The sequence below is a fragment of the Perca fluviatilis genome, chromosome 19, assembly GCF_010015445.1.
Source record: "Perca fluviatilis chromosome 19, GENO_Pfluv_1.0, whole genome shotgun sequence".
Classification (NCBI taxonomy): Eukaryota; Metazoa; Chordata; class Actinopteri; order Perciformes; family Percidae; genus Perca; species Perca fluviatilis.
The window spans coordinates 26,493,804-26,521,696 of record NC_053130.1 but is presented as its reverse complement, the minus strand read 5'-3'; the positions used below and the strand labels follow the sequence as shown (position 1 = coordinate 26,521,696).

The 27,893-nt window shown below is 42.4% G+C and overlaps 1 protein-coding gene across 1 annotated transcript; it reads right to left on the bottom strand.

The window, feature by feature from the left end:
- Positions 1 to 119: 119 nt before the first annotated feature.
- Positions 120 to 26,189, bottom strand: si:ch73-105b23.6 (mucin-like protein). Its single transcript, XM_039783071.1, has 22 exons — positions 25,576 to 26,189; positions 23,965 to 24,087; positions 21,117 to 21,250; positions 20,105 to 20,272; positions 19,562 to 19,741; positions 18,109 to 18,700; positions 16,808 to 16,957; positions 15,600 to 15,817; positions 14,484 to 14,559; positions 13,925 to 14,215; positions 12,293 to 12,523; positions 12,060 to 12,212; positions 11,342 to 11,520; positions 10,023 to 10,215; positions 9,799 to 9,918; positions 9,599 to 9,718; positions 7,518 to 7,538; positions 7,329 to 7,390; positions 6,787 to 6,979; positions 5,662 to 5,790; positions 5,203 to 5,338; positions 120 to 1,225 (listed from the first exon to the last, which is right to left on the bottom strand). The coding sequence occupies exons 1-22, from the start codon at positions 26,186 to 26,188 to the stop codon at positions 1,084 to 1,086; spliced, it is 4,224 nt and encodes a 1,407-aa protein (XP_039639005.1). The 5' UTR covers position 26,189; the 3' UTR covers positions 120 to 1,083.
- Between the last annotated feature and the right edge of the window lie 1,704 nt (positions 26,190 to 27,893).

Genomic DNA, 27,893 nt, shown 5'->3' with positions numbered 1-27,893 from the left:
ATAATTCCATAAGTGTTCATTCATAGTTTTGATGCCATCAGTGAGAATCTACAATGTAAATAGTCATGAAAATAAAGAAACACATTGAATGAGAAGGTGTGTCCAAACTTTTGGCCTGTACTATATATATATATATATATAAATAATATTTTCTTTTATAACTATCAGCAGCTTCAACTTGACATGTATCAGCTTGCAGGTAAATGACAAATGTGGTATTCATTTTCCTCTCCAATGGGAGGTCAGAGTAGGTAGAGGTAGGGTACACCAACATCCAAGTTGCTATGTTCTTGAAATAACATCCCCCCAGCACAATGTTACTAAAGTGGCACTTTGATTTACATTATATTTACACATTGTATTTTAACTTGCAGTGACAGTCCAGCCTCACAAAAGACAGCTGCCAACTGAAACACTGAAATACTCTGCTGTGTTAAATTAACTGGGACACAATCCAGCAATGGACAATCATCTAGAGTGTAATCCCAAAGTGGGATGAATGCTTTTAGAAAACCACGTCACCTAATTTTTTAATGGATTGTGTGTTTGCAAAAATTAATAACACATAAATTGAATCAACTATGTCTTTTGGTGATTTTGAGTGATACAAATATGGATGTATTACTGTACATTTTGGAGAACCATAACGCACTGGATCAAGGGCAGGAGCCTGATGCCAGGTATTCTGCCTGATGCTAATGTTGCTATCAAGGAGGCTGTTGGCCTAGTATCAGCTGGAAACTAAAGACCACTGCAGTGGTTTACTTTTCATCACTGTCTCCAGCCAAGAGATTCTTGAGTTCTGCTGGGTCAGACTCTGACTGTAAACTGTTGTCCTGGCAAAAAAAACTTCCAGTTTAAACTTGGCAGGTCCATTGCTCAGCGGAGAGAATTGGAAATAATTGGCTTTAAAAGTCACTCAGGTTGAATTACTTGTTTGTTACGATATAAATAAGAGTCATTCATCTTGTCTTTATAAAACATATACGGTGGCTCCAAAAGGTGCTTGCGCTTGTGTTTAGAAGCCCGTGCATTTTCTTTGTGTGTTTAATTGCATTTATGTGTATGTGGTTTTAGTATGTACTATCTGTGGCGTTGCCTGGGTATGTAGTGGTCTAGGATCCGGGGGCTGCTGTGGGTAATGTAGTGGAGGGCAGGGTCAGAGTAGTTGAAGGGCGGAGGGTTGTACTGCTCCTGGATGTAGTCTGGCATCATGTGCTGGAGGCTGGAAGAAAACACATAAGCCAATCAGAATGCAGTAAACAAGAAATCACTGAAGTCAAAGCAAGGTTCTAATAATAATCTTCAATTAGTTTTTATTTTATTTTTGTTTTGACTTTTGGATTTCATTTTAGTTTCAGTTGGTTTTCAGAGTGCTAGTTTTAGTTAAGTTTCAGATTTTCAGAAAGGTTTAGTTCGAGTTTTTAGCCTACGTATTTAGTTTTTGTTAGGGCCAGGTATAATGGGGGCAGTGGTGGCCTAGGCGTTAAGGACGAGAGACTGGGAGGTCGCCGGTTCAATCCCCAGACCGGCAGGATAAAGTGAAAGAGCAGCACTTGTCCCTTCCCTCATTAACACCACTGAGGTGCCCTTGAGCAAGGCACTTAACACCAACCGCTCCATTGGAGCTCCTCAGGGGCCAGCAGATCAGACTGTGGTTGTACTGGAAAGCTTTGGGCCTGTACTGCGAAGCAAGATTTGACGTTAACGAGGTAACTTCAGGTTCAACCCAGGGTTTTCTGTATAACGACGGTGGCTCCCTTGTTACCGGGTTCAATCGCCGTGGTAACTTACTCTGAACACCTAACCTGGTCGGGAGTCTAATATAGTTTACTTATACTAACACTGCAGTCAAGTGGCAAATATGTAGAGTGGTATCCATTTTATTTCTTGCACTTTATCTCTTGATTGCATTTAAGGAGTTCATGTCTTCGGCCTGTACCATGTGGATCATTATGCACTGTAAAAGTGTTAATAGTGGTGATATACTGTATCTCCGTCAATGCCACGAATGACTTTTCTGCGCATTTTGTACCTTTTGCAGTGAATTCCTGGCTCTGATCAGTGCTGTCTATAATTCTCCATCTTCACAGTAGACAGTCATTTCAGGCAATTTATGGAAATGTTTGGATGGGCAGCAGTTGGTGTGGAGTACTCAGCGACTTATGAATATTCATGCGGGCTCTAGCCTAGATATTCTGTAGAAAGATGCTGAAAACTGGGGCTAAAGCTGATTAAAAACATGAAAACAAACATCCCGAAACCGCTTCTCCAGACTCGCAGATTTGCAGTTCAGATGTTTTGGACTGTATATCATTATGGTAGTTCTTTGTGCAAATATGTATAATCCTCTCTGATAATAAGGTACAGGCTGTGCAACCTGGCGTATCATGAAACATTCTGTGAATATAAGGAATATAAGAATATAAAGGTGGGGAGGGGGGGCACAATTCTTTCCAAAGAGACCCTTCAGACACTTTGTCTGGTCATTGATTACAGTTAATGTTGTGAAATGTATTCGAGCTAACTGAAGCTTAGTTCAAATTGTAGTCAAGGTCCACATATTTTATTATATATCATGTTGATTTTATAGTATTTTATAGATACAATGCTGCCAAACCTTTGTAAAAACATACATTTGATGGTACCTAATGGGGACATTGGAAACATTTAATTCAAATCATTCCTGCTCTACCACATCACATACATCTGGGACCTTATTATATCATAACACATAATCCAAGTATCTCTATCTCTTTGTCTCATTAAAGACAACAGCATAACCTCCACCCTACATTTTGCTCATTCACTCTAATCTAACAACATAATCCCACAATGCTGGCGCTAACCCAGGCCATTATATCCATAGGGTCTAGTTTGCTGATGGCAGAGAAAGCAGGCCAGACATCAGGGGGATTATGTGTCTCTATGGCCCACTAACACCTGGCACAGATGCCATACATCTGGACACACATGCTGGGGCCAAGGACACACGCACATTATGATGCTCTGCAATGCACGTTCGCACGCACACATGCATCTGGATACAAGATGTTCTTTAGCAGTTACAGCATGTTTTCTTTTAACATGGTACATTTGTATTGAAATCCTACTGTGATCGTATATGTTTCTGCAACTGAAAGTGTGGTTAAATAATTCAGACCTCTTATTGTACTGTGTGGTCTAGCTAGAAAATGCAGCCCTCCTCACAATTGCAAAAACCATGGTATTCAGTTAAAGTAATAGTTTGACAGTGTGGGAACATTTCTTGCAGAGAGTAAGATAAGAAGATTGATCCAATTCTCATATTTGTACGGTAAATATGAAGCGGCATAGCTTCACTTAGCTTAGCTTAGCATAAAGGCTGGAAACAGCTAGCCTGGCTCTGTCCAAAGGCAACAAAATCTGCCTGACTTTACCTAAGGCTCGCTAATTAACATGATCTATATCACTTTATATTTTTGTTTAATCCATAAAAAAAGGAAGTTACTGATCCCATCCACGGCCCATACAGTACAACCATGTGACATTTTAAAATGTTTTTGCTACAGATTAAACAAACAACAAGATATGTTCATTAATGAGCTTTAGAGGTGCTGGTAGACACGACTTTGTTACCTTTGGACAGAGCCAGGCTAGCTGTTTCCCCGTTTCCCCCTGTTTCCTGTCTTTATGCTAAGCTAAGCTTACTGGCTGCCGGCTGTAGCTTCATATTTAGCATACAAACATGAGAGTGGTATCAATCCTCTCATCTGACTCTCAACAAGTAAGCAAATATTTCCCAAAAGTCAAACTATTCCTGTAGGAAATGACATTGCTGATTTTATTATGCTGTTTTATCTGTTTTCCTGTGAGCTAGCAGCACCTCTGATCTGTGGATGTATTCTATATACTGTCTATGGATGTGTTACCCTCATCATTACCTTGGTTTACTATATATTCCATTTGCAAACATTCGTCAGTGTTACCCTAGTGCCGTTTCATAACTCGGATTAAGCTGTTAGTAGGAAGTGTTTTTGTTTAATATAGTAAGAGAGTGGGCAGTTCTTCCTCCAACTGAGAAGTTAAATACAAGAAGGCAGTGCTGCAGCAGCAGTACGGAGGACAAGATTTAAAGCCTTCAAGTTGCTGTAAAGGATTGTCTCTGGGCAGACCTACTTGACTACTGTACCTTGAAACACTGAGTGTGTAACTGTGTGTGTGTGTGTGTGTGTGTGTGTGTGTGTGTGTGTGTGTGTGTGTGTGTGTGTGTGTGTGTGTGTGTGTGTGTGTGTGTGTGAGTGTGTGTGTGTGTGTGTGTGGTCTGTTCATCCTCTGCAGCAATATATTGTGATGATCTGCAATGAACCCTACCACACCCTGCCTAAAAGGGCTGCTGACCCACCTAAAGACTATTCATTAGAGTTTAATGCACGACCACTGGTTTAGCCATTGTTTTGAAGGTGTGTGTGACTAGAAACATAGTCTTAGCATGGCTGGAGTGAGGCTGTAATGCTCGTTACATACCAGAAAGCATGGTAGACGATTGAGACAACATTGCTTTTCTTAGCTCCTTATACTCGTGAGGCGAAAAACAGTAAGTATTGCAGTAGGTTGATGCCAAAAGAGCAAGCACTGATGCTAAGAGTCTTGTGCTTATGTGGCCAATCACGCAGAAACCTGCCATGGGTGATTGATGAATGGCCTGTGTGATAATTCAATAATTAAAGTGTAGTTGTGTGCAGCAAATGTAAACAGCTAACCACGCTAGAGACAAATAGATGGTTTGTATTTAGCCATGTTTTTGGCAAAAATTGGACTTTTTGGAACGGAGGTTATGGTTTCAAAAAGCAGAAATAGATTTTTCTGCTAGAGTGGTTTGAGAAATTTTCTTTGGATGTTTTGATACTTCTTTTTCTCTGCAAAACTGGGTCACCATTGAAAACCATTGTATCTTTTGTGAATCTAATACGACTACGACTAAGGCTACAGACGTTTCAGAAACACCCTTTCAAGTCTATTAGGACCGTTTCTAACTCAAAATATAGTTTTTTGGAGGAGCTTCAATCAAACATAACCTGTATAATATTGTTATCAACTAAACCCTCAGTAGTTAAAAAAACAAACAAATAATCTTTATAATTCAGTCAGTCATGCACGTTAAATATATGTATTAAAAAAAAAAAAAACTATTCTACTTAATGTTCTACTGGTGTAACTCACTCTCCGGTAATAGTCTTCTTGCGGCAGCAGAAGCAGGCCAGCGCAGCCAAGAGCAGCAGCAAAAGCAGAGGGATGCCGATGCCCAGAACCAGGCCCAGAACAAGGTCTTGTTCCATAGCATTCACCTTGTCTCGGCCTGCAAAGGGTCAAGTCAAACCAAGTCATGACAAACATTCCCATAAAATGCTCTCATGACAGTCACAGAATGTGTTAAGAGTGTGAAAAGACAGGATACATGTTAGAGTGTCATTTACAGGTTACTGAAAAACTATACAATGAGTTTTTTTTTATTAAATCATGGCCTACAAAATGGCTACACTATTAAAGGTCATGAAGGAATTAATTTTATCTAATAAATGTTCTATGGGTTTGGCACACAATATTGATTTTGCCAGTTTATTAGCCCTGGAGCCACTGCTGAACCTGCAGGGTGGATGTAAAGTATGCTCAGATCCTCACCTAACACACAGGACTGGCTGTTATCCACATCAGTTGTGCCATTGCAAACACACCTGTAGCCTCCGTAAGTATTGGTGCAGAGGGCAGGGTGGGCGCACATCGCTTCCTTGGACTTACACTCATCCAGATCTGTAGGTGTGGGCAGTCCAACAGCAAGTGGGAGAGAGCGGTATTCTTGTTAAGAGTTTGCCATCATTAAAAAAGTGTTGCAGTGTATTCGATAACTTTATAGAGCTCAACAGTGTCCGCCCGCTCTTTAAACGGTTCTGGTTCCGGAAGTGAATTTCCCAATTCAATATCTCAATTGACGTTCCATTAAATGCTTATACATATAAAGAGTTTTAAACCTGGAACAAAGCCAACCAGCTACAAGATGAATTGTGACCATAAAACATTTGATTTGGTGCCAAAGAACATTTGGTTACACTTTACTTGAAGGTATCTACATAAGAGTGACATGACACTGTCATGAATGTGTCATAAACATTATAAACAAGTCATAAACGTCTATGACACAAAGCTTCTTTTACTAAGTGTCATTCGGTTTTTGTCCTGACAAGTTAGGGTTAGGGTTAGGGTTAGGGTTCATGTGTTCATGACTGTGTCATGTGTTCATGACAGTGTCATGTCACTCTTATGTAGATACCTTCAAGTAAAGTGTTACCGAACATTTTGAAAAGGGCAAAAACGGCAAAGGTACAAGACTGTGTACATAAACATTTATAGACTTCAATGGTGATAGCTCGCTAAATCCGTCCGCGGGTGCGGTAAACATTTCCATAGTAACAGCGAGCTCCACCAATCAGAGACATCGCGGTTACGCTTCAGGTTGTGGATAGTGTAGTACTTATTTATGACATTGCAAATAAAACACTTTTTCTTAAAACAAGGTTGATATCATACAGACTTCTGGCTTCTACAGGGGCATAGACCTTCGTTTCACAACCTCGTAGCTCGTGCTCAGTCTACCTTGGATGGTTTAGACATCATGGCTAATAATCAAAATCCTTATGGAAAAAAATGAATGGGATTTTTACTTCTGGAACCAACCACTGTTGGGCTCTATACCACATATTAGTTCCAGTTATTATGCAGAAAAAATCACTAAAAGTATTGGTAGTTTACCATCAACTTCTACGCTCCTGATGTCATGGTGGCTGCTGACTCTGGCCAGGTAGTCTCTGATGTACCAGTGGGGGGTGTCACTGGACATGTTGATACGATACTCTGTCACATCGGAATTGGAGCCCTGCACTGGATCCTTCTTGCTGGCGTTGTAGAATTTGTTCTGGAAACCCATCGACAGAATGTCCACCAGCTGAGGAAGATGGAGAAATCGATTATCTAATTAGTTTTTTATCATTTAATTATATTATTACTGTTACATGTAACCAATCAGCTGGACCACATGGAATCTACGGACGCAGAATTTCCTGTAGAATTTAAAAAAAAAAAAAAAAAGAAAGAAAAAAAAACTCAAGATTTCAACAGATTTTTATTCTGGATCATCGCTGAAAATTTTAAAAGAAAAAATTCACAGTTTTTGTTTGGGTCTGGCAATCAGTGTTAACAGCCATCACTGGCGCATGCGCCAAATACACACACATGCACACACACACGCACACACACGCACGCACACACAAACACACACACACACACACACACACCTGTTGGAGTCCATCAGGTCTGTTCTTCATCCGGTCCATAGAGACGTTGAACACATTAAACCCTGCAGATACAGAACAGCACCTCTTTTTACCATATATGGACATGTTAACCATGGTAACACCACCAGAGGACGAGCGAAGATGATAAAGCTAATAAAGCCATAGAGGGAAACATATGTGAGGTCTTACCTGGAGGATTGGCAGAGTCACCTGCAGAGAAACACATCATTCAGAACTGCATTAAATACTCAGGACACATCATTCAGAACTGCATTAAATACTCAGGACACATCATTCAGAACTGCATTAAATACTCAGGTGGCACACTGGACATGCGCACTCTGTTGTAGAGCACAATGACACTTCTCAGAAATGCACAAACTAGCACTGCAGTGAGAGTTTATAATATAGGTGTATTAGGTGTAGCCATGTTAAGAGTTCAACTACACTGCACATGATGTGCTCTATCAGATCTAAGCAACTCACATGGGCAGTTTCAGTTATTCTGGCTTATTGGACCTCTGCAAAAGTCAGGGGCGGACTTCATATTTTGTGCTTGAATATTAGTTATTCGTATTTATGTTGATATTTCAAGACATTTCATTATTCTTCAAATAATATGTTTAAAAAAGGTAATTAAATGTCATTAAGTCAAAACCATGGGAATCTTTCCCATCGCTACCCTCCATCCCACACATGACATGAATGTAGCGTAAGTTCTAAGAAGAGGTCTAATCACGGAAAATGAGCAAGAACACCTGCATAGGTGCACAAGTACTGTGTGGTTGTGGCTTTTAAAGTACATTTTAGCCCCATAGGGCCTCTAGAGAAGTTTATTTCTAGCATCTAGAGTCCCTGCAGCGCCAAGTAAATGAATTGAAAAAAACATGTCAACCAACAATGCCATTTGGACTTCTATAACCTGTGAGTGTAACCAGTGGTGGAAGAAGTGTTCAGATCCTTTACTTAAGTAAAAGTACTAATACCATCCTGTAAAAAATACTCTGTTACAAGTAAAAGTCCTGCATTGAAAATATTACTTAAGTAAATGTACATGAGTATCATCAGGAGAATGCACTTAAAGTATTAAAAGTAAAAGTACACAATGCAGAAAAATCCTCACATTTTAGAGAATGGAAACAATCCAAACGGTTCTGTGTTTAATGGTCTAATCATTTCAGCTGGACTTGTAGGCCTGTATATCATTGGGTATCCGAATTTATAATAAGATATCATTCAGGGGTTAAAGATACTTTATCATATTTTATAAACTACATGTGTTTTGTGTGCAAAAACCCTAATTTGTAAAGTAACTAGTAACTTAAGCTGTCAGACAAATGTAGTGGAGTAAAAAGTACAATACTTCTCTCTGAAATGTAGTGGAGTAGAAGTAGAAAGTGGAATGAAAAGAAAATACTCAAGTAAAGTACAAGTACCTCAACATTTGTACTTAAGGAACCCGCCGACTTATTGGGACTTTGTCTTATTTACGGTATCCCCCAGAGTTAGATAAGTCCATACATACCCTTCTCATCTCTGTGCGTGTCGTAACTCTGTCTGACGCCCCCACCGCTAGCCTAGCTTAGCACAGATCCTGGAGGTAACCGGCTCCATCTAGCCTACTGCTCCCAGTAAGTGACAAATTAAAGCCAACATTTTCCTATTTACATGTTGTGATTTGTATAGTCACAGCGTGTACAAATAACAAGGTCACATGAGACGCAGCCATCTTCTAACCGTATACATACTGGGAACTATATTCTCAGAAAGGCAAAGCACTGCTACTTGGGCAGAGTGATGAGCGCAACACCTGAAAAGCACCCGTTGTTACTCTCTGCTCCTCACCACGGGGCTTCTCAGGCGCTGCGAGCAAATCACTCCGCCCAAGTAGCAGTGCTTTGCCTATCTGAGAATATAGTTCCCAGTATGTATACACAACATGTAATAGGAACGTGTTGGCATTCTTTTGTCACTTATTGGGAGCAGTAGGCTAGATGGAGCCGGTTACCTCCAGGATCTGTGCTAAGCTAGGCTAGCGGTGAGTGCGTCAGACAGAGTTACGACACGCACGGAGATGAGAAGGGTATGTATGGACTTATCTAACTCTGGGGGATACGGTGAATAAGACAAAGTCCCAATAAGTCGGCGTGTTCTTTTAAGTACAGTACCTGAGTAAATCAGTACTTAGTTACATTCCATCAATGAGTGTAACTGATAAAATAGTCAGCTGCTGGCTAAATGATAGCGAACATGTATGATTGTGCACATACCACATCCATCAGTGTCCTTGGTCTTCTGGTATCTACAGATGCATTCCACAGAGCCGGGCTTGTTCTTACATTCAAACTTAGCGTTGGGACAGGTTGTGAGCATTGCACACTCATCTATATCTACAATAAAGACAGAGACGGTCAAAACATTGTAAATTAATGTGGTGTTATTCATACTTGAAGTGTTGGGTGTTCAGTACCTGTGCAGTTGCCTCCGTCTCCTGTAAAGCCAGGCTTGCATGTGCAGGTGAAGCTTTGTTTCGTGCTGAGGCAGTCGGCATCTTTGTGGCAGGGGAAGGGGAAAGGAGGGCTGCACATGTCTGAGAAGATATACAGAGAGGCAAGAATTACATAAATTACACTGTCTGGCTTCATTTTTTTCTCCTACGAACCTGACAATGCGACTACACAAAGTGCCACTGACCATGCTCAAAGCACTTGTATCCCTGTTTCCCCCCAGAGACAGTATTATTGGGACACTCGCCGCAGGTGAACTGGCCAGGCTTTGACTCGGACTTGCACTGCACTCCTCGAAAACAGGGTTTGCCTTGACATATGTCTGCAGTTTTCCCACAGAACTTTCCACTGAATCCCTTCGGGCACAGGCACCCTACCACCTGAGAGGAGAAGAATAATGAACAGAAAGGAACAGAGACAGACAGACTAAAATATTGCAACATTCAAAAAAGATACAACTTGTCCCACACTCTATGTGTGGATCTGAATAACCAACTTTTCTCTTTCCCTGACCACATTTCCTTAAAGTTCCCATATTGTAAAAAAGGGAGATTTCCATGTCTTCTTCGATTATAAAGCAGGTCAATGTGCTACATAAATACAGTGAAAGTATCAAAAGGATTTATCCACAGAGGAATACACAACCCGTATTTAGAAACGGTGCCTTTAATGAGCCAACAGGACTTCTGTGTGTCTGTCTGACCAAGTCGGTCAGAAACACTTCCTGAAAAATGCATCACGACATTTATTTGAACAGCCAAATACCATGCAGTCAAGTAGATATGGCATTAAAAAATGGCCTGACCTCAATAAATTGTTTACTATAGTGACCAGAAGACTAAAATTAAATTATTAAACCAGTGAGTACAGCTCACTCAAATTTTTTATTTTAGGGAATTGTTTGAAGAAGGAACTCCCTATAATGATTTCTTATACCCGGTTGCCTTTCATCATAAAGAAACATTTTTAAAATCAGTAAAGTGTTTATTTTGAACAAAAATCATGTAATAAAAAAAAAAATCTAAGGTGAAAAGATAATTTGTGCCTGCTATGTGAATTCTATCACGGCCTTTATTTATTGTCATCTGAGGGATTTAATCCAGGGCTACCACTTGAAATCATTCTCAAATCTATGAGAGCATTTAATGATGTGATGCGCTGTTGGTTCTTTATAATTTTTACACATAACACACAAGTATTATTATCACACCTAAACTTTAAACCTAAATGGGTCAAATGAAATGGTTTAGATTGGGGGTCATCCATTGATGAAGAAAGTTGTTGGACAGCTACATGCTCATGCCTTTTCACAAAGGATGGAATTAAAAGAAGCTCTGAAGCATCCTTATTATTGTACTTAAACATTTTCAGATGAGGTCACTTAATTAGCCTAACCTGTTCAGGGTCAACATCAGCACACATTTTTCAAATGGAGCTCTGTATGTCAGGTGATGAATAGAGTGAGGGAATTGTCGCACTGGATTTATAACAAGGACAAAAATGTACCTGGAAGGTTCCCTGCTGGTAGTTGTTAGTGATGCTGTCGTACTGACAGGACCCTCCGTTGAGGCAGTTGCAGACGTGCAGGATGGGGGTGAACAGGGAGCTGGTGAGCTTGTCTCTGACTTTAATGGTCAGCTGGACTGGCTGTGTGGTCAGGGGCGTCCATGTCAGGATGCCGTCACCTGGAGAAAAGGCGACAATAATACATTTACAACGGTATTTATTGAAGTAATATTAGTAAAAATACAGATCATTCTGTGTGCCTGTGCGTGTCTCTCTGTGTGTGTAATCCATCCACTGACTCGGCTCTGAAATTTCCCATCTGCCAAAAGACTTAACCGCTGGCTACAGCGGTCGGCTCGCCATCCTACTGACAAATGTAAACGGTAACGCCAGCTAGCGAGACTATCTGTCCAATCTGAGTTTTCTGTTGCACAACAAACAACTTTTGAACGTACACATGTTCCAACCAAAACAAGCTCCTTCCTGAGGCTATTTTGCTCCATCCAGCGCTTAGTGCCGCCCAAGATGATTGTGATTGGTTTAAAGAAATGCCAATAAACCAGAGCACGTTTTTCTCCCATCCCGGAATGCTGTGTGGACTATAGCCAGACCGTCCTCCGCAGCGCTGTGGAGGAGACTACGCCATCTGTAACATCGATTGAGGACCGGGGCTCTCTTTGGTAGAAGGATTTGAGGGAAAAGTGTGTGAGTGTCTCACCGCTGCCTATGGAAGTCCGTGGAGGCCTGGGGTTGAGCAGTGAGTAGGTGATGGGGTCTCCGTTTGGGTCCTGGGCGACAATCTGAATGTTGACTGTGGAGTTGACGATACCGCGGATCACTGCGGGCCCTTTCACTATGGGAGGCATGTTACCTAGCGGACCGCAATCAAATTAGTACAGGTCAATGGTGAAAACGTTAAAAAACCTTTCCAAAATAGTGTAGCCATCTTACCATAGATCAGAGCCAGGTTGTCATATTGTTTCTTGGCGTCCAGAGTCCGCAGGCCCAGGTCAGAGCTGCCGGTTGCTAGCGTGTCGTAGACACACTGCATGCTGCCTTCACAGGTTCTCCTCAGGCCCTCCACCTCAGCAGGACTGGCGCTTTCCAGCAGTTGCTCAGAGGAGACAGGCTCCAGTGGAACCAGAGGAGGTGAAGAGAACAACAGACTCTCTGGGACAGGAACTGCCCCTAGAAACACACATCCACACGGGTACAGAGATGAGGATGGTAGGGACAGGTGTAGCTGTGCAAAACACCCCATATAAGGTCTACATGAAAGAAATCGTACTGGACTGCAGGATAACGTGAGGTCAAACTGGATTAGCTTTAAACTCGGAGAGAGGCCTTACTCACTACTGTAATTGTTAACCCCTTACAGCCCAGCCAGGCCTCTAAGATCAGCTGATCAAAACCTTAACCCTTAGCTGTTCCACCAACCAGACTGAAAACTAAAACGTTCAGTATACTCGCCGTTCCCGAGCCTGGCGCGCAACAGTGTGACGTCATGGGAGCGGCGTAACTATTTCTACTCGCGTGTGGTGGTCGCGACACTAGTTGCAGTCTTCTCCTGAACAGAGGTGTTGCAACTGAGGAAAGGCTACCGACTTTTGCTATTTCTACGGACTAGAAGAAGAAGAAAAAGGTAAACAACGGCAGAACTGGCAGCAGCATTGACGTCAATGTCAACAGTGGCTAAGATGATATTGGAGTCAATGGATGAGGAGGAACAGCTGCTTTTGAGCCTGCTTGCAAAGAAGCGAAGAAAAAGAAGGTGGAATGTTTGTCCTTTAAATAACACCAGACATAAATATGGTGAGTTCAATATCCTCGTGAAACAAATGAGGATGATCGACGACGAGAAGCACTTTGAATGCTTCAGAATGTCTGCACAACGATTCGACGACCTACTTCGTCAGATCAAGCCTTTCATTCACCATAAAAAAAGCTCATCTGAACCCAGTAAGTTTCCGAGAGAGACTTGCAGTCACTCTGAGAAGCTTGCCCTCGAACTTGCCATGCTTCCTGTTTTCCGCGTTGTCGTGCGCCGCTGAAAAAAATAGCTCTGGGTTCGATTCCCACTGAGATACATCAACCAACGTGTCCCTGAGTAAGACACTTAACCCCTAGTTGCTCCAGAGGCGTGCAACCTCTGATATATAGCAACTGTAAGTTTCTTTGGATAAAAGTGTCCACTAAATGTAATGTAATGTACATTTTGTAAATATTTTAATCTGGAAAGCACTTTGTGCTTAATGCTTGAACGTGCTACATACTGAACTTTTTTTTTTTTAAGATTATTTTTTGGGGCTTTTCCCTTTATTAGTAGTAGTGACAGTGGATAGACATGAAAGGGGGAGAGAGATGAGGGATGGCATGCGGCAAAGGGCAGCAGGTCGAATTCGAACCAGCGCCGCTGCAGGACTCAGCCAACATGGGGCGAACGCTCTTAATGGGTGAGCTAGAGGCCGCTCCATAAATAAAATTATTATTATTATTAGGTTAATAAAAAAAAAAAGTCAAACATTGTACAATGTCATGAACACGATTAAATAGTATAACTGTATGTATCTATGTTCCACTCACAGGACAAGCCGAAGCCGTGCAGTCTCTCCTCTGAGGGGGGGTTGAGGTTTGTCGAGGGGAGGAGCCTGCCGTCAGACATGAGGAAATCGTCGGAACGGTTGGAGCTCCAGAGACCCATGAGACCCACAGTGCGGTTGTAGAAGGCCTGAGGAACCTCCACCATGGCCGCCAGCTGATTTTGACCAACAACCCGCCACGCCACCACGTGGAGACCACTGGCGTACACCGCCGCACAGCGATTCACTGACATACAGCGCACAGCAAAGTCCTTCTCACCCACGTGCACGACACCTGAAAGGACAGTTAGGATATATTTGTCAAATAATGAGGAAATCACGATTTTTTTCTACTACAGCTTTTAGGTTTTGGATACATACTTGTGCAGGTTGGGTTTGATAATTTTTTTTTATTAACCGATATGTAACCCTAGGTACAGGATTGCTTACAATGGCTTATTTTTTCTTCTTTTTGTTTAAATCTGCTTCTGCACTATGGCGTCTCATACAAAAACAAAACAGATTGTTATCATTGTATGTCAGATGTGTGTGGTGATCATTACCAACTGTTACAGGGACTTCAACATCATCCACAAAAATCTGCAGTCCGTCTCCTTTCTCCACACATCTCCATTCAATCTGAAAATAATACAGGAATATTAGAGATATATAATATTATGATGATTGTCTTGACAGTACAGTGGAACAATTATTTGAGGTAAGTCAAAATAAGTCAGTGGCAATTTTTTTCTCCCGAAGATCTTGATACTGAAACTCTTATTCCTCATCACAACAATACAAGTTAGGGATGTTCATTGAAATTGATATTTATACTTTTTAAGAGTAGAAATGCACCAATTCTCTCTCTTTCCCAGAGTTAGATGAGGGGGTTGATACCACTCTCATGTGCGTTAAGTATGAGGCTGGAGGTGATTAACTTAGCTGAGCATAAACTCCCCATGACCACAAGTAGTTACTTTTATATACTGTTTATTTATGGATTAAAACAAACAAGATTGTTGATGGGGGTATATTGAACTTTGGACATAGTCAGGCTAGCTGTCTACCTGCTTCTTTATGCTAAGCTAGTCTAACCACCTCCCAGCTACAGCTTTGTACTTACATTAAGGGTCCCATATTATGAAAGTGTGTTTAAAGCAGGTCGAGGTGCTATATGAATACTGTGAAAGTATCAACACGCACAATCCACAAAGAAATGCACAAAGTATTTAGAAACTGTCAGGACTTACATACAGTTGTGATGTCACAACTATACTATATCTAGGTAGAAAGTGCTGCTATAGTGCCGTTACAGTCATTCCCCGGCTGCAATGACAATGGAAACACTGACCAACCAGAGCAGACAGGTATATCCAGACAGACAATATGAGAAAATAATGTGTTTTTTGAACATTAAAGCACATGAACATGTACTAGTAGAAACCAAAAATACAAATATGAACCTGAAAATGAGCATAATATTGAACCTTAAACACAACATGAGAGTGCCGTCAATCTCCTCATCGACCTCGCACAAAGAGAGTGAATAGGCTTATTTTCCAAAATGTAACAATTCCTTTCAGACACACAAACTCTCTCTCTCTGTACAACACACACACACACACACACACACACACACAGTTACATTGTCTTCCCTTTACACACACAAATATCCTGACCTTGCCAATGCCTTGGTGGAAGGCAGCCATGCGCACCACCACTGGGACCTCAATGATCCCCTTTGCGTCTGTGCATAGCTTGTCAGTCTGTCCTTGTAGGGTGAAGATATTAGAGCCGGTGGCGGAGGACAGACGCAATATCACAAACTCGCCAAGGGCCTTGAAGGAGTACTCTGTCCCATCGAAGGTGATGAAATGGAGGCTGCCGTACACCATCCCTGCAAGGGACACATGGAATCAAGAGAGGTTTTCTGGTAAATGATTTAAATTCATCATACTGTGGTCTCCTTTGATTAAAAGGTACAACAAGTTCTCTGGGAATAGACAGACTGCTGACTATCACGACTGGATGTATACACCAGTATAACTTAAAGGAATAGGCCACGTTTGTGTTAACATAGCTCACTTTTAAGGCGGCCTCTGACTGCCGCACAGAGACCCCCCTTTGTGAAATGCATGATAGTTCAACTTGGTACCACCCCACCTTTGTTTAGTTTTCACAGGGGGTAGACAGATAAAGTGATTGTTGCTGCTCTGGTCCATTGAACTCATAAAGTAATTCAATTTCATGAAGAAAAAAAAAGTACTGTATCTACTAGGGTCAAGCCAATTTGTTGGATACGACCCATTTAGTTTTTACCCACTTTCAATAAGATGAAAGTTTTTCCTTGACCTCAGCTACATACAACCAGTCGTCCTTTGAAATCTTTATTTATTACTGTAATATAAGAGTTTATACTTCCCACTACTATTAAGAAGCTGTGGTCAGTTACATGGCTTTTTTCTTGGCTTTATTTATGTAAAGGAATACGCCACCGTTTGTTGAAATAGGGCTTATCACGGTCTACCTGGCTGTAGATAGGTGGGCCAATGCATTTTTTGCCTCATTGCAAGTAATTAGGTTGTTTTTTTGTCTTTTGTTGGCTCACTTTTATTCACAACATGCTAACCGGCAACATACGATTCCATTCACTAAGCTAAGCTAACTAGTGGCGGCGCTGCCGGTGTTGCACCGGACTAAAACGATGCATGCACAAAAAATGCGTTGGCCCACCTATCTACAGGTAGGGGAGACCGTGATAAGCCCTATTTCAACAAACGGTAGCGTATCCTTTCAAACACAATGGACATTTCCACTGATTACTGCACATCATGGGATCTTCTGCTGGTTTTAGCTTGCTCTGTGTTTACTAGGAAGAATCCCTCACCTACACCCCGCGTCGCCTGCTTGGATAGAGTGCAGCCGTCAGGGCCAGCCCAGCTGCAACCTTGGCAACGGTCCAGTGGTCTCTTGTTGAGGTAAAGGTGGCATAGAGGAGACTCGATACAACACCACTGGAATGGCAGGAGATCTTCATCTGGAGAGAGAAGTCTGATTAAAAATACGTAGGCAAGTGACTGTGGTAGCATCGATTAGTAGTCAGACATACTGTCCTGTAAGTAGAATAATAAACTTTACTTATGTAGCACTTTTCATACAGAGAGTGTAGCTCAACGTGCTTTACAACAAAGTGAGACACCACAAAACCAACAAAATCCTGCAAAAATAAAACAGTGAAGACACTTGGTGGGATAAAACCAAGCAATCAAATGAGCTTTGAGAGGCACTAAATATCAAGAACAGGCATGCCCAGGCAGAAGGTTGCAGGTTTGATCCCAGCAATGCACATGTGTCTCACAACATCTCACTGACTCACAGTAATAGTTAACAGTAGCTCGTAATAATCCTATCAACTAAAAGCAAATTCTTTTCTGTCTATTGGTTTGTGAAAATATATCAAACTAAGTCATTGATAGGAACTTTATGTGTAGGAATGACTGAATTCCTATGCATTAATCATTACATTGTTGATGTATACAGTACAAAGCTCCTTTAGATAAATATACATTTATGTTTATACTTTAAAAAGTCATTATACAAAACTTTTTTTTTTATTGAGAAACAAATGCATATTTTGGTCCTGGTCTTAAATAGAGATGGCTCCGATACTGCCTAAAACGTTGGTATCGGGTTCGGGAAGTACTGTTAATGAACCAATCCGATGCCACGTAATAAAGCCCTAAAGAAAATCTACGTTAAAGTAGTTTCTTTATGTTCTTTTTCCGTTATAACTGACTGTCAAACTGGATAATAAAAGAAAGTTCTGTGGCCTTCATTGTTTGTGTTTGTTCATGTTTCACAAAGAGTTTAACCTGAGCCAGACAAAGATAGAAATAATATCAGATCCATACAGGGATAGTAGTATACAGTTGTTAAAACATAATAAAATATATGACACACTGGTATCAGATCGGTACTTGGTATCGGCCGATACGCAAGTTCAGGTATCGGAATCGGTATCGGGAAGCAAGAAATGGTATGTCATCTCTAGTCTTAAATACAACTTTCTGAATAAATTCTAGACTTTGACTCAACTTACGCTGTCTTGAAAACAACCCTGGATAAAAGCATTGTACCATAACTCCTACTTTAATGTTGGATTTGACCAAACATAAAAAATCATATTACCAATATGTTTTTGGATGCTGTTTCCGGAGAAGTAGCGCTCGTTGTACCCAGCCAGCAGCGGACCATCTGGGTCATACACACATCTCTTCCCTGAACCTTGTCTGCTGGACAGGATGGACTGGAAGACATGCCCCCCTGCGCCCCCCCACCGCTGACCCCTCAGCGTCTTCACCCTTGATCCCGCATCAGTAGTATCCTGCAAGAAGGACAGGTCCTCCAGAGCCTGGGCGCGGGTGCAGGGACATGAAGACAGCTCCCTTGTCCACGCAGCAGGGTCAGGCTCCTTCATCGCCCACACCTGGCACTTCATACGCAAATCCACGTCCGACCCTGCTGATGCTGTCAAATCGTACACCAGCTGACCCAACTTTCCCATGACCCCTTTCACCTGCTGGGGCCTGTATCTGCCCCCAGGCCCGAAAAGGTTTTCTGGGGGTACAGTGGGCTCCTTGTGGGAGGATTTTCCATTTGTGTAGCCGATGAGAGCGTCGTGGTATTTTCTCTGGCCAGGACCCCAACGCATCTCCCCGTATCGCAGGAGGGCAAACGAGCGTGCTCCATCGGTGGTCAGGACACACTGGAAAGTGTTAGTCTGAAAATGACAAATCAGAGCTGTTTAGGTATCAAGTACAGTGAAAGCCCACATAAACCCGGACACGTATCTTCATGAATTAGCGGTCTATTAAGTGTCATATTTTGGTATAATTGATCCTGATTTTAATCAATCATTGTATCACTGACTAACTACACTGTAAAACAAGTCACACCATTAAAGAACAGCATGACAGCACTTCACAAACAATAGACAGATGGCAGCTGATATCCCTGTACTTTGCATTCAAGCCCTGTAGGTATACAGCCCCAAGGTGGCACCAAAGTTAAACTAAATAGCACACGTTTCAGGAATTATGAATTTCTGCTTTCTTTGAGCTGACAGTTAAAGGGTTCACGTTGCACATAACAATAGCACATAAAGTAGGACACGCATGCAAGCAAACAGTAACACCCCCTGCTCCATCACACCTTTGACTCTGCTACATAGATATTTAAGGGATAGGTAGAGCTTTAGTCAGAAAGAGTTTCAAATAATGATGATAATAGTGATTTTTTTTATATTCTAATGGTGCGTTTTATCCTACAGTGGGAATGTGAATTATGCCATGCAGGACATGCATATTAAGCTACTTTTTTCCTTCCAATTCAAAGCTTAATACTATGTAACAAGATTGTACAAATAAATTAGTTAGAGAGAAAATAATAACAAATAAATAAATTAGTTAGAGAGAAACCTAAAACTGTAACTGTACTGTAATTTTCAGTGCAAAACGTATGCCCGTTAGGCATTTCTTTCAATATGAAACAGTTATTGATCATCATCATTTTTGCTAAGAAAAGAAAGAACGAAAGAAAGTAAGAAAGAAAGAAAGAACTAATTGGATTTGAATCTCTCTACCTCTGAGAAGTTGATCTTCTGGTAGGAGACGGGCATCACATGGTCCCAGGTGATCTTGAGGATCCAGGCAGGGGTGAAGGCAGGCTTGCCTCTCCGCTCCTCAAACTTTGTCACATCGTCTGCCGTACGGTTAAAGACTACCTGGGAGTAGACATCTGACATATCAAGCTTGTGGTATTCCTGAAAGATTAGAGAAAGAAAAAGAGGAGTAATGTAAAGCAAAGGTTGCAAAATCATGAGATATTACACGGCAGCTTGATTTGTAAAATTGCATCTCTATCAAAAAAAACAAAGCTGTTCTTAGACAAAAAACAAAACAAAAAAAACACCAGTTTCACTTTATCTCATTTAGCCTCACTCTGACATCTCTCCATTAGTGCACATATAGGTCCTGGGCATGTGTGTGTATTTCGGGCCTGTGCGTAATGTGTGTAATAACTAACAACAGAGTGAAAAGTGGAATTTACCCTTGCAAGATCAATAAAGTATGTCTTAATCTTAATCTTAACTCCAGCCAGGTCATGACCCCTGATGACTTCTAACCTGATAGAGGAGCCGTCCATCCCCCTGCGTGAGGTCAGCATCATCCCAAAACGCAGCTAACAGGGTCACATTTATGTTGTCGGGGAAACCACTGGCTGAAGGAGCGGGGAGCAGGTACTGCTCATTCTCAACGACAGATTGAAAGTGGACAAGGCCATTGTCTGAAAACTGAGAAAGGAAAGGGAGATACAGACATGATATCAGACAGATATCACAACGTTGACGGTCATCTTCTGTTATGAAATCCGAACTTTATGGCTAATATTAAAGTTATTATAGCAACATGTCTCTTTTATCTATTTTTTTTTTTCTTTGTGTCATTTTTGTTATCCTGATTTCATCAGAAGATATGTGTGAATTTCTGCTACTCTAGTTCACTCTAGTAAACCCTTTAGCAAACCATGTAAGCCCCATAGGGATCACATATTGTATTGGCAATGTTGTGCTGCCATCTACACATTATAGATTGTCATGTAGGTTATGCAGCATTCTGTTATATTCCACTGAGCATTACAGTTACCTTTGCCAAGGAGGCCATGTTTTAATTTTTCAAAACCTTCTTAATTAAACGTGTTGGTAAGTTGGAATTAAATTGGCTTAGAAAGCGGGAAATCATTCATTTTTGGTGTGGATCCAGGAATTTCTTAAAAGGTTACTTTGTGAGATGTGACACTTGGATTCAGATGTAAACATTTCTTTATAATCTCCCAAAAAAATTAGTTTTAACTTTGGCAGAAGTATGTACTCTCTGACATCTTTCTAGTGTTGAAGACAATGGCGGTTCTAAGGAGGGGCAAGCCATTGCCCACATAATCATAAAACAATGAATGAGTGTATTGTTATGTGTGTATAGTTAGTCTTTTAGAGAACCAAACCTATGGGGGTGGTGGTATGTAACAGTTGTGCTTAATACATTTGATACCTTAAATCGCATGTGGCCCCAGCCTGCCCCTCCTATTTAAAATGGTCTAGAACCGCCATTGGTTGTAGATAAATGCACTTAGGAACTTACATAAACCCTGTCGTACAATTTTCCCATAAAAAGGAAACCCATCGGTGGCGTGATGTATGGGGAATTCCCATCTTCTGTGTCCATCTTGACTCCTTTATCACCAACCTCTGCTCCAAAGGGGTACAGGTTGCTCTCTATTGGGGGAGCACAAAAACAGTTAATCAGTGGCCAAACTAAATAGCTGCATTATATTGTCATCAACCAAAGTATTCAGCTAATGTATTATGGTGACGGTTTTGACATCATGAATGGAAAAATTGTGGATAGAAGTAAGGTTGTTAGCTTTGCTGACTTTGTAAAATGCGACTTTCTTACAGTAACGTTAGCATGTCACACAGTGAGGCAGCAGAGGAACTGAAATGGATGGAACATCAATTCTAAAATGTAGTTTGATTAGGTTACGTTGGTTGCCTTTGAGTTAATTTACCCTAATTAAATGTTTTACTCTAATTTGTTCTGCTAGCTCTACACAACCCTTGAAAAACTTTTAAAACCAGTGTTTATGTTTTGATGAAGTTTACCATTTTTACGTTACCTACAAATGGATAAACCCAAAAATGCAGTTTTCTACTTAAAACCAATGCTATTTTTTTATGTCATTACATACTGACATTTTTTAGATTGAAAGCTTGCACCTGACAACAATGATGTGACATTTCAAGAATGCCTGCAAGTTTTCACAAAAAAAAAACACAACACATGATTAACAAAGGCAAAACCAACCCTTCTGAGTCATCATTCTGCACACTGTGCTGTTTTGGGGACAGGAACAGTTGTAAGACCCTGGCAGGTTGGTGCAGGATGTTTGCCCAGGACATGCCGTGGGTGACACACACTCATCAAAGTCTACACAGCCTACTTTTCCACGACCATTGTCTTTGGAAGTAATCCAGCCCTGACTGCAAGAGCATGTGAAGCCTCCTGCATGGTTGGAGCAGGTGCCAGCAGAGTGACAAGGCCTATTAGCCTCTTGGCACTCATCAAAGTCTAGACACAGTGGCCCGAAACTCACAAAGCCAGCCATGCACACGCATACAAATGACCCTGGGGTGTTGTAGCAGCGAGCTAGAGGGTGGCACGGTTTGGTCAGGGCGACGCACTCATCCACGTCTCGGCACCACGATCCATTTCCAGCGAAGCCTAGATGGCAGTGGCATGAAAAGGAGCCAGGGGCGTTCCAGCACAGAGCCGAGGGGTGGCACGGTGAATTCTCACATTCATTGGTGTCGACGCATGCTTGTTTCTCCTCGTGATACCCCAATGGGCAAGAGCAGTTGTACGTTCCAGGCAGGTTGGTGCACACCTGGTCAAAGCGGCAGGTGGTGTTGTCCTTGCATTCATCGATATCCTCACAGCCAACGCTAGTGGGTGTGTAGCCAGGAGAACACAGGCAGAAGAAAGACCCTGCTTTGTTGTTACATAATGAGTGCTCTGGGCAAGGGGTGCCACTGGGGTCGTTACACTCATCCACATCCTGACACTCTGTCCCGCTCAGAATAAACCCCACATTACAGGGGCAATGGTAAGACCCAACGAGGTTGACGCATGTTGAATGAAGCTGACACACTGAAGAGTTGAGGGAATCTGAGCATTCATCAACATCCATGCACTTCGTCCCATTACTCCAGAATCCTTCCATGCATTCACAGTAATATGAGCCAATAGCATTCATACATTTGCCATTGGTGCAAAGCTCCCCCAGCTCCATGTCACTGCATTCATCGATGTCCACGCACATGTCCTCCACGCTGGAAAATCCAGCGTCACAAATACACAGGTTGCTTCCGTTGGTGTTGATGCATGTGCTATGCTCAGGGCAGATAGAGTTGTCTAGGCACTCATCGATATCCTCACAGTCAGTGTTGTCGCCTTGGTAACCTTCCCAGCACTTACAGACAAAAGATCCAACTGTGTTTAGACAGTTGGAGAATTTCGGGCACCTGATGAAGCCAAAGGAGCACTCATCTACATCCAAACACCGGGAGCCGTTGCTTGAGAAGCCTGGGTCACAGGCACATTCATAGCTCCCCTCTGTGTTAGTACAGGTACTGTTGTCAGGGCAGGTGAAGTTCCCAGTCACACATTCGTCCTTGTCCTGACAATGGGTCCCATTGTCCTGAAACCCTTCCCAGCAGTCACAGATGTAGGAGCCATTTGTGTTGAAGCAGTAGGAGAAGGCCGGGCAGACTCGATCTTGTGATTCGTCGCATTCATCCACATCCAAGCATTCGGTACCACTTCCTTTATAACCATCTTCGCACCGGCAGTAGAAGGAACCCTGGTATGGGTGGCACTTTGCGAATGGGTGGCAGGTGCCACTAGCATTCAGGCATGTGTCTTCACTCACACATGTGCCCCCATCATATGCCAGGCCCAAGATACACAAACATGTGTAGGAACCAGGGGTGTTGCTGCACGTCATGTTCCTGCTACAGGTTGTGGCCAGCTGGCATTCATCCACATCCTCACAAACAAAGCCGTCACCTTGGTATCCATTCTGGCACCGGCAGATATAGGACCCGTTTGTGTTGTGGCACAAAGCCTGGGCGCTGCAGTTGTGTAGCAGGGTGGAGTTCTGCTCGCATTCATTCACATCCTGGCAGGCAAAGCCATTGCCCTCCATGCCAGGTGGGCAGGCACAGTAGAAAGATCCAGGCGTGTTAGTGCAGCTGGCAACTGGATGGCAGCCTCCATTTTGGACTTGGCACTCATCAAAGTCTATAATTCATCCAAAATGGGACAGTGTCAGGGAAACAGTCCCAAATTGTGTTGAAAGTGAGTCCACTTATGGGGGCAAAAGAACCACCTAGTGTAATGGATGTTTTATAATGAGGAATTGATTACTTACCAGAGCAGTTCTTCCCGTTGCCTGTGAAGCCACCGAGACAGAAGCAGGAATAGTTGCCCATTGTGTTGACACACTGGGCAAAGTCACTGCAGTCATGCTGACCCATTTTACACTCGTTCACATCTAGAAAGGGGATGGACAAATGAGGAGGGAGGTAAGGAGAAAGAGAGGGAGATTAACAGCATCGCTTCAGAGGACAATTCAGTATCAGTGTATGCTTTTTGGGTGTTGTAAAAGTTTTACAGATTAACTTAATTTAGAAGTGAGGTCAAACAAATGGCTGAGTTAAGTGGCTAAAAAGAAAATAGTATATCAGAATTTTAGAAAATGAGGTAGACTTATTATTCTGGTACTGTCACGTCAAATCGAAACAGAAACAAATGGAAACTCATCTGACTTAGATGCAGGAGGAGTGGGTGGTATGTCACTCCCTATCCTGGAATGAATATTATCTCTGCCACAGCCCACCTTCTGCCACAGGCTAAAAATTCCCCTTTTCAAACTATATCTTAACAACTCTAGCTAGCACTTACTTATGTCTCTTCTACTTTCTCTTTGCATTGTACTTATTATTTGTTTAAAACAGATACACTTTCAATTTTTAATCCAGCACTTACGTGATGCATTGGACAAAAGCATCTAAATGAAATGTCCAATAATAGACAATATAGGATTTCTTTCCAGATGCAAACAAGATGTGCAGTTTTAGTCCAGTTGTTGTTTGAAAATTATTGTTTTAAAATTTAAGAAAAACTTGCTTTTACAAAATTAGATCTCATTTAAATGTCATTTGACTGAGAATCATTCCTTGCATTATGAATTCTGTAACCTTTAATCCAATAGTTTTAATGAGTTTATTTGCTAGCCCTAAACTTAAAAAACAGAAATGAAAACTAAAATGGGGATTTACACTAAATGTTACTAGGATTAGATTGAACTTCCTGATGTGACAGGAAAATGCACTTTTCTTATTTGCCTCACAAATTCCTTAAAAATGTCTTATGTTTGTCTTTATTGTCTGCTTTTTGATTGATATGTATTGGAAGAGAAAACAATAAAGGATAATGGCTTCTAGAGAAAAGATCAGTCATAAACTGACCCTATGTTCCAGTAGAACTACATGAAGCAGGTAATTTAAAAAAAATCCAGCCCCTCTGGCACATTTGCAAAAATCCACAGCTCCTTGTTCAGATGCGCCAATCATGGCCAGGGGGCGGGGGGGTGTCTAACTGCATGTCAATCACTGCTCATGCCCACGCATTAATTCTCCCTTGTGGGGGGAGGGGCTTAGGAGACCATTAGGGCTTTAGCAGGAAGGGGGGGAGAAGTTGTCGATGTTCAAATTCTTTGGCTAAATCTGGATCTTCACAATCCTTTCTACAGCACCTTTAAGTGTAGTTTATGAACTGCTCTTTTAAATAGGTCCAATTAATCATAGTATAAGAATCAGACTCAATTGTCATTTTTGTTTCACTTCATTGAGCCTGGTATCATGTTCATGATTGATTAATATGAATTAATGACATTTCAGAGATGTGGACAGCGATTCAGATTAAGTTCATCACGCTTTATAGATTTATTTGAAAATAACAATTAAAAGAACTGTCTTACCAACACACTGTGTTCCATTGAGTGTGTAGCCCTTTTTGCAGACACAGGAAAACGATCCTGGGATATTCATACACTCCGTTTCATTTTGAGGACAAATGTTTTCCCTCTGGCACTCATCTATATCCGAGCAAGCCAGCCCGTCACCCACGTAACCCAGGTCACACACACACTGGTATCCAGCAGGCGATTGGTGGCACAGGCCATGGAAGTGGCAGACAGGGTTACACAATGGACTGGGTTGCACACAGGTACCATTAAAGGCCACTGTGCCATTCAAACATGAACAGACATGAGCACCAGGGGAGTTGATACACTTTGAGAAGGCTGGACAAACGGTATCAGAGAGGGTGCACTCGTCAATATCCTGACAGGAGAAGCCATCCCCTTTAAAACCCTGCTGACATGAGCAAAAGAATTCCCCCATGACGTTGGTGCATAGTGCCCGTGGGTGGCATGTATCCTTCACAGAACACTCGTCTATATCTTTACACTGGGCGCCATTTGCTGAAAAACCTCGCTTACAGGTGCACGTGTGGGACCCGATGGTGTTGAGGCATGTTGCATTGACATGGCACGGGTTGTCTTTACACTCGTCTATATCAACGCAGACCATGTTGCTGGCCGGGCGGTAGTAACCGCCCTGGCAGGGGCACTGGTATGACCCGTCGATGTTTATGCACTCTTCATTCACTCGACATGGATTGTTCAATTCCTTACACTCATTTATATCCTGACAAAGAGTCCGATTTACCAAGATGAAGCCTGGCTGGCAAAGGCAATAGAAGGAACCCTGGTTGTTGACACATGTAGCTTTGTTTCTGCAACCTCCATTATCCACCAGACACTCGTTCACATCAATGCACTGGATCACCCCGTCTCCAGAATAACCCACCTGACAGGTGCATTTGTAGGAGCCAGGAAGGTTAACACAAAGGGCATTGGAGTGGCACTGCTTAGCCAGCAAGCACTCGTCCACATCTGCACAAGTGAAGCCATCTCCCCTGTACCCTGCTCTACACTGACAAGAGAAGGAGCCAGGTGAATTTGTGCAGGTTGCGTACGGGCTGCAGCGGCCTTCCACACACTCATCCTGGTCATGGCACTTGGAGTTATTCAAGATGAAGCCTCTGCCACAGTCGCAGTAATATGACCCATCATTGTTGACGCAGGTACTGTTAGAAGGGCAGATGTTGGGTGTTGCGCACTCATCAATGTCTTCACACAGTCGACCGTCTCCTATAAAACCTCCCAAACAGGTGCACTCGTAACTCCCCAGCCTGTTGATACAAGCAGCCCTGGGATCGCATTGATTTTTTTCACTGCATTCATTTATGTCTGTACACTTCAGTCCATTTCCGTCGAAACCACTCTTGCAGGTACACTGGTATGACCCCATGGTGTTAATGCAGTCCGCATATAAACTGCAGATGTTGCTTGCACATTCGTTGATGTCCACACAGCTCTGCCCGTTACTTTCAAAGCCACTGTTGCACGTGCAGCGGTAGCTGCCGGGCAGATTTATACAGCCTTTGTAGCCAAGTGACGAAGAACACACACGAGGAGTCTCTGAACATTCATCTATGTCAAGACACAGGTAGTTTCCGTTGCCCTTGTAGCCAGCATTACAGGTACACACATAGGACCCAGGGTTGTTGGTGCAGGTTGCGTTCCAATGGCAGATCCGTGGGGTATTGCATTCGTTAACGTCATTACACTGGAAGCCGTTGCCACTGAAGCCGACTTTACACTGGCACTGGCGCCCACCCGCGATGTTAGTACACAGGGCATTGGCATGGCAACCCCCGTTGTCTTTTTGGCACTCGTCGATATCCTGACAGTTGGTGCCATCTCCAACATATCCAGTGAGGCAGACACAGCTGTAGCTGCCCAGGGTGTTGTCGCAGTGGGCCTGTGAGTGACAGCCGTGCAGGCCACTGAGACATTCATTGATGTCGTCGCACAGCAGACCGTCGCCCTGGTAGCCCATGCGGCACACACAGGTGAAGTTGTTTTTAACTTTCAGACACTCAGCCTGAGGGTGGCACTTGCTGCCTGCCGCCTCGCAGTCACTCTGGCCGGCAACTGAAAAGAACAAGAGGAAAAGAGAGGAGTTTGAGGAATACTAAATTTGATTACATGTCAGCTCAATTTTTTGAAATATGTTAAGGGAGCACATTTTGTGTCTACTGTCTGTGGGTTTGGGTAAAAACAGAAAACATAGTTTAACTGAAGGTAAGATACCTGCACAGCAGTATTCCAGCCCTGCAAATAGACTCATCAGCCACCGGAGTGGAAACCTGTGTGGGCAAAGAAAAGAA

Excerpts from the sequence above, each read along its gene's own strand:
- si:ch73-105b23.6 (XM_039783071.1), bottom strand. The coding sequence starts at position 26,188 with ATGGTCTGCGTTGATATAGACGAGTGTAAAGACAACCCGTGCCATGTC. Across the intron at positions 12,213-12,292 it reads CAACCTGGCTCTGATCTATG|GTAACATGCCTCCCATAGTG; the intron begins GTAAGATGGCTA and ends GCGGTCCGCTAG. Across the intron at positions 6,980-7,328 it reads GACCTGATGGACTCCAACAG|CTGGTGGACATTCTGTCGAT; the intron begins GTGTGTGTGTGT and ends CATCTTCCTCAG.